Source organism: Poecilia reticulata, chromosome 4 (assembly GCF_904066995.2).
Source record: "Poecilia reticulata chromosome 4, P_reticulata-male-v2, whole genome shotgun sequence".
Classification (NCBI taxonomy): Eukaryota; Metazoa; Chordata; class Actinopteri; order Cyprinodontiformes; family Poeciliidae; genus Poecilia; species Poecilia reticulata.
The window spans coordinates 26,671,036-26,685,588 of record NC_088833.1 but is presented as its reverse complement, the minus strand read 5'-3'; the positions used below and the strand labels follow the sequence as shown (position 1 = coordinate 26,685,588).

Below are 14,553 nucleotides of genomic sequence, written 5' to 3'. Positions count from 1 at the left end.
GGCAGGTGGAAACTCATCAGGACGGAAATCCCTGCATGTCCTCCCATTCTCGGAGCTGTGAATACAGACGCAACTGCGTGCAAAGCGGATTGTGTGCTGCGGTTTTGGGAAAGGCCGAGTTGCATTTGAGCACATTTGACGCAACATGTAGCAGAGGTTAAATGCAAATGTCACCCGGGCTGCTTTGAAAGGATGTCTAGTCAAATTTATAGTGTTCAAAGAGGAGGAACGACCTTGCAAAAATACAAATAAAGATAGATAAATGTGGATTATTTACCTAATATAAATAAAAAAACACCTTTATTCAGTGGTGTAAGCTACAGTAACAAAGAGCCACTAAGTATGCAAACGAGTTTGAAAAAAAAAAAAAAAAATATATATATATATATATATATATATATATATATATATATATATATATATGTCCTGAAAGGCTGATTTTCAGGCCTGAGCAGTGACTGGTCGGTCGGAAATAATCCAGGTTTTTTTCTGATCAGTGAACGTACCAAGCCTAAGAACCGAGTCGAGTTGAGCCGAGCTGTTGCCAAAGGAAAAGAGGCAAACAGTGAAACAAAAGTAACAAGAAGTACTTCCACAGATAACAGGAAGGATTCATGTATTACATTAAGGATGCTTTTATCCTTTCGAGCTTGTCAAGGAACATGTTGGATTTTGGAAAACACAGAATTAAAGGTCTGCATTTTCAATGTGGCAACCAGGCTAATCCAGCTAGCTGCTAAAATAAAATGCTAACGGGATTTTAAAATGTCATCTCTGTAATTATTTTAGCTGCGTTTTAAAGAAGTAAAACCTTGTTTTACAGCACCTGCCCTCTCTGGCACACAGTGTGACATCACCCCTGCTCCCAATATAAATAATGAAGATGCAACAGCATAGCTACAAAGATTGTTTACATTGTTTATGCAAACAGTTCTTAAAGACGCATGAGAATCAGCTAAAGTCAATATCGGCAGGTGAATGCTTTTCAAAAATTGGAGAAAGAAGGCCAGCAGCACACTGATGTGTGTATCCTTAAAGGAAATATACTAATAAACAGAGTTAATTATTAATCCCCCTAACATATGTAGGTTTATAGTACCAATAGGGTTGAATTGATCAATACTTCTCTTCTGAATGGAGTTAATATTAGGATTTTGGAGCGGCTAGGCCAGAGTGCAAACTTAAAGAATCAGCTTAGAGAATCAGTGGAGGGAGCTAAAGATGAGGGCGATGGCCAGGAGACCTTCCAACCTCAAAGAGAGTTCACCACCGACGATAAATCATCAAAACACCAGTGAAAAACATGCACAAAGGCTGACTGATTTTTTGCCAATAAACATTTTTCAACTGACTACAGAGAAATTTATATTTTTTAACAAAATAATATAACTTTTCCTTTAACTTACAAGATTTTATCTTTTGAGATATGCCTGTCTCATTCTGTATCAAAAACAATTTCCCTGGTCTAAATCTTCTAGTGTGTTTGAATAACATATTGCTTAATCCAAGAGCTGCAGGCCGTTCGTTTGTAAGAAAAGAAAAAAGAATCACAGCAAACGAAACAAATCGACACATCTGGTTGGATTTTAGCAGGATTCCTAAATGAACAGGGTGTGCCTCTGATGAGAGACACCTTCCACGGCGCTTACGAGCCTCCAGGCTGGCAGCCAACACATGGGGACTTTCTCGGCTAGTAAGGACCCAGGCGCACCTTCTGGGTGCTTTCCTCCTCATTCAGCCCAACCGGCTGCCATCTCCAGAGCAGCCAGAGAGAAATAATACTCCGTTCAGACTCCACAAAGTCCTTAATCCAAAACAGGGCAACCCGTCCGTGAGTCCTGTGACGCAACCGCAGACACCGGCCCTCGCTTTTCCCATGAATGGCTCGCCATAAAACGTTACTTCCAGCAATTATTTCTCATGGGGTCTGGCAGTGGAGACAGCCGAAACCCTGAGACCGGGCGGGAAAATATCGCGACTTACTCGCGAGTGACCAAAAGGGGCTTAGCACTGTGTAAATGTATTGTAAAGTTAATGTTTGGGACAAATTACACTAATCAGACTTTATGATTGCTTTTTGAAGGAAGAGTTGAAAACCTGATAAACGTTGATGTGATCTAGCGTCACACAAAGCCAGACATGAAGTCTAAACTTCGCAGCGACATGTTCTACAATAAATGAATCCTGGTGTAGAGAGGGGTTTGCCAACACAGACTGGGCAACGCATCACAAGAACCATTCAGCAGATTTTGATGGATGATATAAATCTGGGTTTGACCAAAAATATCGTCTTACTTTTTTCCTCTACTCCTCTTCCCAGCCATCAATGCCGCTCATCAAGTGGGTGTTATCCCTGCTCTTGATGACTGACGGACTTTCTATCCCCTGGCTTCTCGGGTGTCCAGTAAACGTATTTGCAGTCTCTAATGGCGGATTACGCTGCAGTTTGCCAACCAGGATGGTTCTGGAGTGCCAAAATGCCGTGGTATGTCAGAATCTAAACAGATGGGGTGCGGGCCTTTAACCGTTTCTGCACCATGCCTCGCAACAATGCAGCGCCTCATTCAGTCCAGTGTTTCCAGTGCTCGGATGTCGGTGGAAGTCCCCACCAGCTCCCCAGTGAGCAGTGAGTCTGTATGTTGGAAACTGGATCTTGAGAAACAACTTCTTGGAAACGCGGTGGCGGACTTGGTGATAAAAGTTTCCTGTTCTTATAAAGGCTCTCTCTCTTTTTCTCTCTCTCTGTTTGTGGAAGTTTGTGTCATGAGCTTAGTGAAAATGGTCAGACCGAAACTGAAAGCTTTATTGGGAAATCTAATGAATTCTTTATTTTGAGCTGGTGGCATTTTGACTGCCATGATGAGCCACAAGCCAAGAAAACAGAAAAGCTTGGATTCTGGATTTAGAAAGGCGCCCGGCAGGTGTGTGATTCAGGTACGCATTAGCCTGGGGAAACTGAATCAAATATTAATCAACGCATCTTCACGCCGAGCATGAAAGCACCGCTTTTTAGGGTAGCTAAATGTTTCAAGCTGAGCACACTACGAGGAGCATAATGGAGGGCAGGTCATCCATTTTTATATCCCAGCACTCTAGCCAGTGGGGCTGCTGGGAGCAGGACTGGCTGATTCCCAAAATAAGAAACTGGGAGAGAGAAAGAAAAAAATGATAGAGACCCAGAAGCTCAGAGAGTGAGAGCTTTGAGTGAGAACAGAGTATAAAAAATGCCCGGGGGAGCAGAGGCACAGAAATTAATGGCAAGGATAAAAGATGAATGTAGATGGTGAGGAACTGGTCCCTTAAAAAGGAAGGCAATGAAGGAAGAAGCAAAAGTCAAACAAGGGTGAACATGTTTGGGCTTTTAAGCACAATGAAGAGGACTGGAAGGCAAAGAAAATCAAAACTATGTAAATCTGGACTTAAACTATTTTTCTTATTCCAGACAAAATCCTCAATACTCAGTCACTGAAGCAACGTTTCACATTCTTAAAGACTTCTTCACATTCAAAGGTAAAATTATCTGTTTTTATGAGGCTTATTCCATGTTGTTTAACTTCCACTTTCACTTACTGCCTGATAAAATCTTGAGAGCTAAATATTCTCTCGGCGGAGGTGGTTAAAGGACTTTTACTAGGCCTAACATGCTCTTCGTCACGCTCGTGCCAGTGACGACACTCTGGTGAACTTTTGAGAAGTGGAAATATAAAACTGTGGCTGGCTCTACAGGCAAAATTAGAAATATTTTGAGAGAGAGAGAGAGTAAAAGTGACAAAAGCCGGCGCGCCGAGACGTCAGTATCCAGGTCACTGATGCTCACTGACAAACACTCCACCAGTCAGTCCCAACCTACATAAACCACCGGAGCTAAAAGCACAAATCAGTGTGACAACAGAAGGCCCACAGGATGCCACTAGAACAGCGGAGAGCAGATAACAGCGTGAAAAAAAATAAAAAGAAAAGAACTTGGCCTTAAGTGAGTGAAGTTCCGGATTTTTTTCCGTAGGGGCAATTTGAACTCGACTGAAGATCCCTACTAACTGAGGCTCCTGTTTTAGAGTTGTTGTTGTTTTGGCTAATGCAGCACCACATGCAGAGAAACTGCAGAAGGAAAGGCAAGACAGCAGTAAAACATTTCAGTGACAGTTGTGGCCAACATGGCTACCACCGCTGTCTCCACCCCATGCTTCAGCGTTTCCCTCTTAAATGGCTCCTTGGTGAGGAAAAAACAACAAAAAAAAACTCAAATTCCAGAAACACCCAGGCTCTGCTTCCACACTGTGGGGAGAGTATTTCCTATTAAACTGACCGTTTTTTATGCGACTTCATCCATTAATGTAATGAATAAATAATTCAACCTTCGCCGCAAGTGAGTGTGTTAGTGTGGCGTCGGCGTGGTAACGTTTACTACGTGTTTTTTTCTGAGGTCGAACGTTTCTCGTAAGCCTGTTTTCATCGTGTGCAGTAATCCAAATCTGGACGAACCTGTTGCTCCAGTCGGATGAACGGGATTAAGATGGGAACAGGCGGTTTTAGACGGAAAGAAAATCTAAGTGCCAGAGGAGGGGGAAAAAAACCAAACCAACCCTAAACCTGTGAAGTTATGTTCACATACCCTGATATCCAACAGGTGCTTCCCATTTTTGCAGCACTGACATGATGGCAAGATGATGGATGAAGAGGCTCTTTCAACTTTAAAAGACTCAACCTGGCTGGTGTGTGTGGCTGTACGCAGCGGCATGGGGGGGTGGGGGGGGTTCACATTCCTCCCAGATCCCAGTCTAAACACCTGCATGGCAGAGACTACAGATCCACATGTGCTTCCTTCCTGGGATTTAGCTTCAATATCAGTTTCTGTTCTCTGTCTGCTCGGTGGAGTTGCATGAGGGTGTCTTTCAAAAGAGTTTAAAATCACACGAGAGCTGCGGACGTAAAACGTTCTATGGTTCACTGCTCCGGTTTAAGTTTCTGTTGGAAAGAGTAAAGCCTTTTAAACAGAGCACGGGGGGGGATTTGCTTACCATAAAGCTTTTATCTTTAAAACCTGTGACTCATCAATTAATGTAAGATCCTTTATCTCTTGCTTCCTACTAATCTCCTCCAACAGTCAGGAACAGGAGAGATCATAAGAGCCTTCCTTCGTTTCTTTTTTTTTTTTTTAATCTTCCTTTTCCTGATCCAGAGATGCGTATTCACTCGCAGTTCTGTTACATAACCTTTAAATATGCCTTTGTGACGGAGCCGTTAGTCGAGGGGGATATCGAATGACCTCAAGTACAGAAGCTGAGGGAGGAAAAGAAGCTGGCGCGAGCAGAGCGAAATGCTTCTGTCTTGCCGCGGTGAAACAAAGAGCAGCAGACAGTTTTTTATGGTTTCTTTGGTCCATCTCAGCTGTCAATATTTCTCCAGGTTGCCAAGGAAAGGAATGTGGCGAGAGGCGGTGAAACACAAACTCCCTGAAGTTAAGATCTGGAGAGCAAATAAATTTGATCTTTGGCAAAGCAAGAGTCGTTTCTGCATCAGCATTAGGAATAGCGGCTCCAGATGGGGCTTGGACTGAAGGCTGAGCAGATGGCGAGCGGCCAAAAACAGAAAAAAAAGGGTTTTATTTCACATGGCTTAATGTTACAGGTGTTCAGCAGATACAGCCTTATCACGTTCAATACAATACCGATATTGCAGCTTGGAACATTGGTTGATAGCAACATTTGGGATGGATAAAAGATGAATGTAGATGTTGGCATCTTTTTTACCAAGATACCAACATACTTGGTAAGAAAGGAAACAGTGTGGCAGCAGATTTATTAAGTAAAAAAAAAAAGAGAAAGACTTCAAAAAAGTAGCCGCAGAGCTTTTCACGGCTCACTTCGTCTCCAGTCAGGAGTAACAACCTGAACCAAAGGCTTTGTTTACTTTATTTAGTTAACGGTGGCAGTTCAGTCAGACCAGACCCTGCTCTGCGTCTTGCAGGTTTGCTGACCTGTGGTCAACCGATATCATGTCAAAATCCACTCTTAATTGGGCGAGCAGGTCTTTAAAAGGCCGGTGATAAGAAAAAAATGGGGGTGGCCGTGTTGGAGCTTTTGTTTCAGTGGTGTGTGTATAGATGGGGGCGTGGAGGCGGTGAGGAGGTCGACAGGCTTTTAAGGTCAGTGGGTAGATGACTTAGCCCCCCCAGACAGCCTTTTACTTTAGTGCGGACTTTAATTATACCCCTGGTGTTTCAGTCCCATACTCAGAACTACATAAACAATGAGTGATGGGGAAATGTTTCCAATAAGGGTTAAGTTTACATGTGTGGGGAGACATTTTACTTCCACACCTCAGGGCGGTGAGGTAACCTGTCACGACCCACAAATTCAGCAACCTTGAAAAAAAACAAACAAACAAAAAAAAAATCTCCCATTTCCAACAACAAACTAAGACTCGTCGTCCTCTAAGGGAATTTGACGTTACAAAAGCAGAAACTCTTCTCACACAGGCGCCGGCAGAGAGGCGCCTTTTGTCCAAATGTTAGCACACTCACCTGAAAATATACAGGCTGCGAGCCAAAGGATTAGAACTGACTCAGGAACACTTGTTCTGGTCAATGGTCTCACCGCAGGAACGCAAGATGTAATAAGTCACACATTTCTCTCAAGCACTGAAACGCCTCACCCTTCATTTGAAGGGAATGACTCCTTCAATAAACGAACCCTGGCCTCTCGTTTCTACCCCCTCCAACCTAATAACACAAGCACTAAGGGCCAATTAAGGGGAAACAGGTCCCAGAAGTGAAGAAGCAGCAGTGTGGTTTCCTGGCCACTGGCTTTCTGGAATGCTTGACCTGACAGAGCAGTTCAGCAGAAACCGCCTGGATTTGCTGCCCAGGGATCCACCGGAGGTACAGAGACCCCGGTTGTGTAGGAGATCTTCAGTCCTGCATGGTACACCAACAGCACTTTTAATATTTCATCAATGCATGTGCTTTAGTTCAAAACGAAATGCCAAAAGGCAGCAGAAAGGAGTGACATCAGCCGTATGACAGATGAAAGGAAACAAGTTGCAGCATCAAGGCTGGCTGAGGTTTTCTCGCTGCCTGCCTGGGAAAGGGAGGATGGAGAGGGAGGGCGCAGGAATGACTGAGCAAAGACTTTGAAATCTGCACTGTAATTAGCAAGACTAGTATATCAATAGCTGGTTGCCTGGACCTGCAGAAGTATGCAAATGGTTCTGTTAATGAAAGAGAAAAGAGAGCTAGAGGCTGCAGACCCAAGTTACCTTTATCATCTTCTTGGTGTGAGTTATTAGAAGTCTTTGTATCTGTTGAACTTCATAATTAGGTCTGCACAGACATTTTGCAGTCTCTAAGCTGTGAAGGATTTTCTCTGTGAAGGTGGGTTCACTTCTGGTGCTCCAGAAACAACTTTTGGTTTTAAAAATCCGACCAGTGACCCTGTCCCCGTTGAGGCCTCGGTATACTTTATTCCAACTTTAGAAATCGGCTACCACTAACGTAGACCCGTGACAGAAATTGCGTCATTTTGTTCACAGAGAGGCATCCGCCATCCGAACTCGACACCAGGCCTCAATCGAATTATTTTGAAAGAGCTGCGTTGTGTGAGTGTTGTATGATTGATCAGAAGTTTGTTACCATATTTTATGTGAAAATGCACCCTAACATCAGTGTTGATAGTCTGCTTCCACTGTTCGGTTTTTCTATCTGCAGGAGACACGAATATGATTGAGGAATGTTTGTCTGACTTATACATTTGGACAGTTTTTCACAAAATAACTACTACAACAATAAAACTGTGAAATGAATAAAAACCCCTGGATAGAAACTGAATGGGAGGAGGCTCGTCTGTAGAAAAGTGTGGCGTGCTCTTTGATATTTGGTAAAACCAAAATAGATGACCCAGGAAGATAGAGGGAATCCAGCAGAAATTTTGCTCAATATGTACATTTGAAAATGTACAGTTGAGTGACAAAAAGTCTGTCTACGCCCATGTCTCTGGACAGGGGCGTGACGTACGCTGAAGCAGAAGGCTCATCACCTTTCATATCATAGTATGAAAGGTGTGTGTGAATGCAAATGGCCCGTAATCACGACTGCGTATCCTGGTTGTAAGACTGTTGGGCTTTAGATGAAGTATGTGGGAGCTTTTTGAAGTTTAGTATTTTATTGCGAGTGATCTGTATTGTGTTTTCTGCCACACACGGTATTTTGCATAAAGGCCAAAAACAAAGTTTTGGTCTCATCTGACCATTTTCCACACACTTTCGTGTGTTTATTACATGTCTTGTGGCAAAGTATAAATATACTTATGGGTGTCTTTTAATAGCAAAGATGTGTAGATCGTTTGACTTTTATTTACTAACCGATATGACGCCGTTAAATGCAAATTTAATTTCGCACTGACAACATACATTAACCGTAGCTCTACGGATGACTCCAGCATTGACCGACACTGGCCTCGGATAAAATGCACATTGACTCGTCGATACGGCCTCACTTAGCACATCAAAGTCCCAGTAATGGATGGACTGGGTCAATCAAATTCAGCAGGCAGAGTCAGCAAGCGAGCGTGCTTTCCTGTGGAGCGGAGAGCAGCAGAGCTACTGCCGTCCACACGGGGAAACTCTGAGTTCCAGGGCGCTGAAGCTCACAGAACTGCTAATGATGGGGTAGAGAGCAACTGCAGCGCATTATTTAACGAGGTTCAGTCATTTTTCATGAGCTGATCTGGTAGATGGAAAACAGTGCAAAGGGATGCCCTGAAATACCTTCAAGTAATGGAGTGAGAAACTTCCTGCTCCCGGCCCCCACATGTGTAAATCATTGATTCTACGTGTTGAAAACCACCGAATGACATTAATGGGCAACTACAGGTGTTGCCAAGTGACTTCAGGACAACGTTCTCAATCGTTTGGTTAATTTTTTTATATATATTTCTTCAAGAAGGTCTAGTTTTCTTAAGAGTTCATCGAAGAATACTCTTACAAAAGAGGAGGCATGTTTCTGGTGCTATATTCTTAAACGTGAGGTCATGAATTCTTTCCAAAAATTACACAGCAAGGACATATTTATACTCATCCTGCAAAGATAGAAACAGCTCAGTATCATCTTGACTTTTACAGTTTTATGGATTGTTTATGTTTCGCCGCAGATATGTCTTATCACAAGATTAGACTCTGCTTCTTCTTTTTTCTTAATGGCTGTGCAGAATCTGACAGCGCGAGAGAGGGATGATGAGTTATTATTGCTCTCCTGTTTGCTGTTGAGTTTAACTCAGTTTGAGCTGCGTAACTACTGTTTTCCTGGGGCACAGTCTGCCATGAGGAATGCGCTCAAAGTGCCAGCCATGTGCTGCGCGACCAGAGAAGCCAGAAGGCTTCCAGCATTACAGCTACTCCTCCAAACTGAGCCGGGGTAACATGAAACCCGGCTAGAAACTCCAAGGTGGGACAGTCTGCCTGATGAGATCTGATGGTAGTCCTGGGAAGATGTCGATGGGGTGTCATGGGAGAGCTGTCCAAACATAGGGCGGGGGGGCTATTTGCCAGGCGCCAGGTTTAGTTCTGGTTTGGTCCTCATCAGAGGTCAATTGCGCATTCACATCTCCCCAAACAAAACGGACTTTCTAGACAAACGGACTAGAGTTCGATTAAAGCAAAATGTACCCAGAACACATCCGGTATGACACAACTCCAACACTATTAAGACTGTTTACGGGCCAGTTAAGGGGAGCATTGATCTGAGCTGCAATGAAGGGTTTGGATCAAAAAATTGTTATGTTTAGAATGGTCCAGTCAAAGTCCAGACCTAAACGCTACTGAGAATTCGTGGCAAGACTTGCATAATAACCTTCACAGATGATCTCTCGCCAATCTGACTCAGCTTGACCACTTTTATCAAAAACCTTCAGACTCTAGACGAGCAAAGCTGGTAGAGATGCACTCCAAAGAGACTCTAGCTTCAGCAAAAAGTGTTTCGTTAAGTTCTGACTCAAAAGGGCTTTTGCTTTTACTTTGAAAAGGTGCCGTGCATCCGGCGGAAGCGGGGAAGCAGTTGTGACAATCTACATAAATCAACATCTTGGAAGAAAAAAAAAAGAAACGACGTTCGCCTACGTAAATTTTACCTCATGGCCTTCGGCTATATTTAACGTCACCTCAAATGCTGTTTATCTGATGCACTCCCAGGCTAACTCCATGTTACCTGCAGGTTGTTTATGACAACGAGCAGCTCCAAGGCTTTAACAGCAGGTTTAACATCTGCCTGCTCCTTCAGCGTGACAAACAACTCCTCAGCGGTGCATTCCTCTAGATTTCACCTCGTGGACGTCCCACCCAACCCACCCCTCCGTGCCTTGGACTGCTCCATTTACACCGATTGTCATTCAGATGGGACCGGGGTTCTGTTGTTAAAGACTGCGCCTGACACCGTTACAACGAAAAGAACAATTAAGAGCAATTAAAAGCAAAAGGGGGTTAACAGGAAAGAAAGAAAGAAAAAGAAAACATGGCACGCAAGATACTATCGCATCCAGAAATCCATTCAGAAATTCGAGGCTTAACCTTTCCACACCCTGATGTTGCATAATATTTATGTATGCTCTTCTAGAAATAATTTTGCAAGTTTCCTCACAGGGAAAGTACTCGCAAACAACAACTGACAGCTCTGAAATCAGACATAAACAGTCTGCAAGAATGAACAGAAACGCTAGCCTGCGTATCACAGCACAACTATGCATGAAAGCAAAACAAACCAGCAACTCGCTGTCGAAATAAAGAATCTCTGCAGACTGCGTACTGCAGTGTGTTTAAATTGGCTTTAAAAGGGGTCAGGCTTTTCTTTCTATTTTTTTTTTTCAAAGTTGGGGGAGGGGGGTTGCAGTAGAAAGCTATCCATGCCACACATAAATACCTCAAGGCAAAATTACCCATTTAGAGACCACAGGAAGCAGGGGTCTGGGGGAACGTGCAAGGACTTGCTGAACCTAAAGTGAAGTGGGTTAAAATCTGCTGGGGTGTGTCCAAAGCTGTGGACGCCGCGCTCATACACACACACACACAAATACACACCTTTATAAATATCCAACCGCCTTCCCATGGTATCAGGGTAATGAGTTCCTGCCAAATCGGCCAATCGAACTTTACCGTATGAAGCAGGAAGAAAGAAAAAATATATATATTTATGCGAGGATTAACTCCTACAACACTACAGAGTTTGACTTTGGGCAGCCAGCCTGAGATAGAAGCAAACTAAGCTGCTGTTTAGCATCCCAGGTCAGCAGAGGAGCCCCAAAGATCGCTCAACTTCTCACACAGAAAACCTTCAACTTTTACTTGGCGCTACATAGGATGAGCCTCAAAACTTTATAAATAAAAAATTTAGATTGCGGTTCTGCTTGTGAATATAACCAAATAAAACGGCTGCCGGACCAAACAAACGGGTATTTATGGACTGACTTGTATTTGTTTGACTTGTCATTGTGTGAGCATTTAGAGGAGGGGAACTGACCTTTTGACCTTTACATGTCAATTCACTATTTAAAACACAACTGATTGACACCATGTTTTCTTGATTTAAATAAGAAATTGTGCATGTGTCTGTGTCTTTTGATGACCTCTGCAATTGTGTTTTATTAATATTAAAGAAAAAAAATGGAGCAAAAACATTTTAGCTAACTCTGAAAACCTATTGATAATGATATCATTTCCAGGGTTTTTTCCCCCAGTGTTTTTGTTGTTTTTTTGACTGAGAAATAAAAAAAATTAAAAAATTTAATCTGACTTGTCAGTACAAATCAATGCACCATAACATCCTTACTTTTTAATGCTCAGAGTTGAAACATATAGCTGGAAAATTATGTTCATAAACATTAGGGGGGTGGAGAGGGCAGAATCAAACTCTTCTCAAGGCCCCGTGTTTTATTGGGCCGGCTCTGAGTTCTGATGAAGTTAGAGGGGAAAACAGGACCAGTGGAAGCGCTTCCCCGCACGGAGCGAAGTGCGTCATTTGGCAGTGTTAGCTGACACATGCTTGTTATAAAGTCACAATGACAGAGCTACTGAAGGACGTTCTTTGGAAGAGAAACAACAGCGTAATAGCTGGTTTTACAGAGCTGCTGACATGAGGTGAAGACAACGTCATACGCCCCTACCACTGAGCCAAACTTGAAGACTGCTACAACGAAAATTAACTTTAAAAATGGAAACGTGTTTCCGAATATATTAAAATAAACATAGCTTAGCGAGCTGAAGCTTTTTACAGTTAGCTATATTTGTTAGATAAAGTTCTTTAAGTTTAGTCTAAAAGTTGTTTAAAAAGAAAAAGAAAGAAAAAATTGCGTCCTCGTGCATGCTCTCCTGAGAGAAAGAAGCTAGACGCGCGCGCCGTGTGCGAGTGTGGAGCGCTATACTCACGCACTGCCTCCTGTTTGGGGTCCAGCTCGGAGCAGCACTGCTGGAGTTGGGTAATTTTCCCCTGAAGCCCCCTGACCCGCTGGTTGGTGGACGCCAGGTCGTTTTCCAGCTCCTGGAAAATGGAGCAGGCATGTTTGGCCAGGTCCGACAGCTGCCGCAGGGTCCGGGACAGAGCCACATTACTGATGGAGACCAGATCCTCGAAAAGCAGACCCTCCTCCTGCTGCTGCTGCTGCTCCACCACCACCTCGCTTGGGCTTCGATACCTGCACAGTAACTGGGGCTTCACGGCTCTTTTGGCAAATGGCATGGTGTTGTGGAGAGGAGTAAGGGGGTAAGAAATCCAGCAAAGTCACCCAAGTGGGGGCAAAAAGCTGCTGTGTCCCCTCGCTCCCCCTGGTCCAGCCGTTCGGAGCTCAGCTGCGGCTGATGCCCCCCATCCCTTTCGCTTGTCAGGGAGAGGACTGGTGTGCTCCTGGCTGCTGCGCCGGGTCATCTGCTGCCCTAATCCTGGTGTGTTTTTCACTCCTCTAAACTAGAGGTGGTTTTTAAAAAAGAGGCAGCGGGTAAAACCTGGAATGGATTTCCAAGGGGACCCGGAGTCTGAAGTGTGAATGTGTAATGAAGAGAGATAGCAAACTACGGTCAGTCCAGTTCACTAAGGAGAAATTAAATAACCGTAGACAACCTATTTGTATCACAGGTTTATTAAACGTATTTACTTAAGTGCCGCTCCTTCAGTGTTGAGTATTAACCATTCTTAAGTGCTATGTATAGTGCCACTTTTGGTGGGGGGGAAAAAAAGGTTGAAACCCCTAAAAGCAACATACAAAATGCCTTAAAGTAAAATTATATTTTATTGTAACAGCAGCATTTCCAACTGAAACGTGATAAATCTGACCTTCATTTCGAATACATTTATTCATAAGGAGAAAAAGATATTTAATCCAAACTGAATAATGAGGGAAAAAAATATTACTGTGAAAAGTTGTTAAAGTAAAACATTGTTAGGGAACAATTCTGGCCCAAGGCATATGAGGGTTAAGCAGCTGCTTTGTATGTGGGCCTCCCTGGTGGTGTGGAGGCACCATAATGGGGGTGGGGGGAAATCAATATTTAGAATAATAAAGAATAATACAAACTAACTGTGAGAAATGATTTCTATATTTCTTTTATAGTTTTCACACAAATAATAGATTAATTAATTATTCCTGCCATTAGCTGCTGCCACTGTTGGGGAAATATTTGTAAGATATCAAACTTGTTCATTTGTTTATTGTAAATTTAGTCTTTGAGTTTCAAATAATTAAAGTATTATGGCACACCTAAACACCACTCTGAATTTTAAAATCTAAATAATTTTTTTAGGTTGCTACTCCTGTGATGTTAAAATCAACAACCATAACACTGTTATGATGCAGCTAATTGCAAATGATGCTAATGCTAATTATCGTAGCTATACCACATATATAAAATAACTTGGGAATGATAAAGAATCTGGTGTTGATATGTTGACTTGGGGGGACTCAAATGAAAATGCACTTACGGCCCCAAAAAGGCTTGGGCCGCCTCTGTTAAGGAAGATCTTTCGAGATCTTTACAAAATTAAAGTTTTGTAATTTACATAACTTTTCAGCAAGATTTAGGAGCATTAAGAGGTCAATAATTCCTTAATATTGATTAAAAAGCACTGGTTCCACTGGCAGATTATTTCACTAAAAACATGAGGAAAATGTCCTGTTATAAGTGAAATAATCTGCCAGTAGAATTAAAAATATTAATATTAAGGAATTGTTGACTCAAAACAAGCTCCTATAATCAGTATCACATGACCAAACCCCTTCCCTCCTGAAACACAAAGGGCAACAACATGGAAATAAATATTGGTTATTAAAATTGGCCTGGTTTTACTTAAGAGGTCGATACCAATACGTTAAAAAACAACCAACATCGGATGATATTGATGTTAAAGCCGATATATCGTGCATCCCCAATTTAAAAAAAAAGAAAGAAAAAATAGATAAAAGATGAAAGCAATGATTGATCAAAAACAGCCAGAGAAAGGAGGCGGGCCTTAGCGTTGTCAATCAAGTTTGGTGAGCTACTGGCAGAGAAACAGACCGGCAGATGATTTTCACAAATATG

At 42.7% G+C, this 14,553-nt stretch overlaps 1 protein-coding gene across 3 annotated transcripts in view; it reads right to left on the bottom strand.

The window, feature by feature from the left end:
• The window catches only part of nhsa (Nance-Horan syndrome a (congenital cataracts and dental anomalies)), a 68,261-nt gene extending 54,975 nt beyond the window's left edge, over positions 1-13,286 (bottom strand). For all 3 annotated transcript variants that reach the window (XM_017304493.2, XM_008407547.3, XM_008407546.3), the window contains exon 1: positions 12,409-13,286. In XM_017304493.2, the coding sequence (XP_017159982.1) occupies positions 12,409-12,718 (310 nt within the window). In that variant the 5' untranslated portion in view covers positions 12,719-13,286. The remainder of the gene's footprint in view (positions 1-12,408) is intronic.
• Between the last annotated feature and the right edge of the window lie 1,267 nt (positions 13,287-14,553).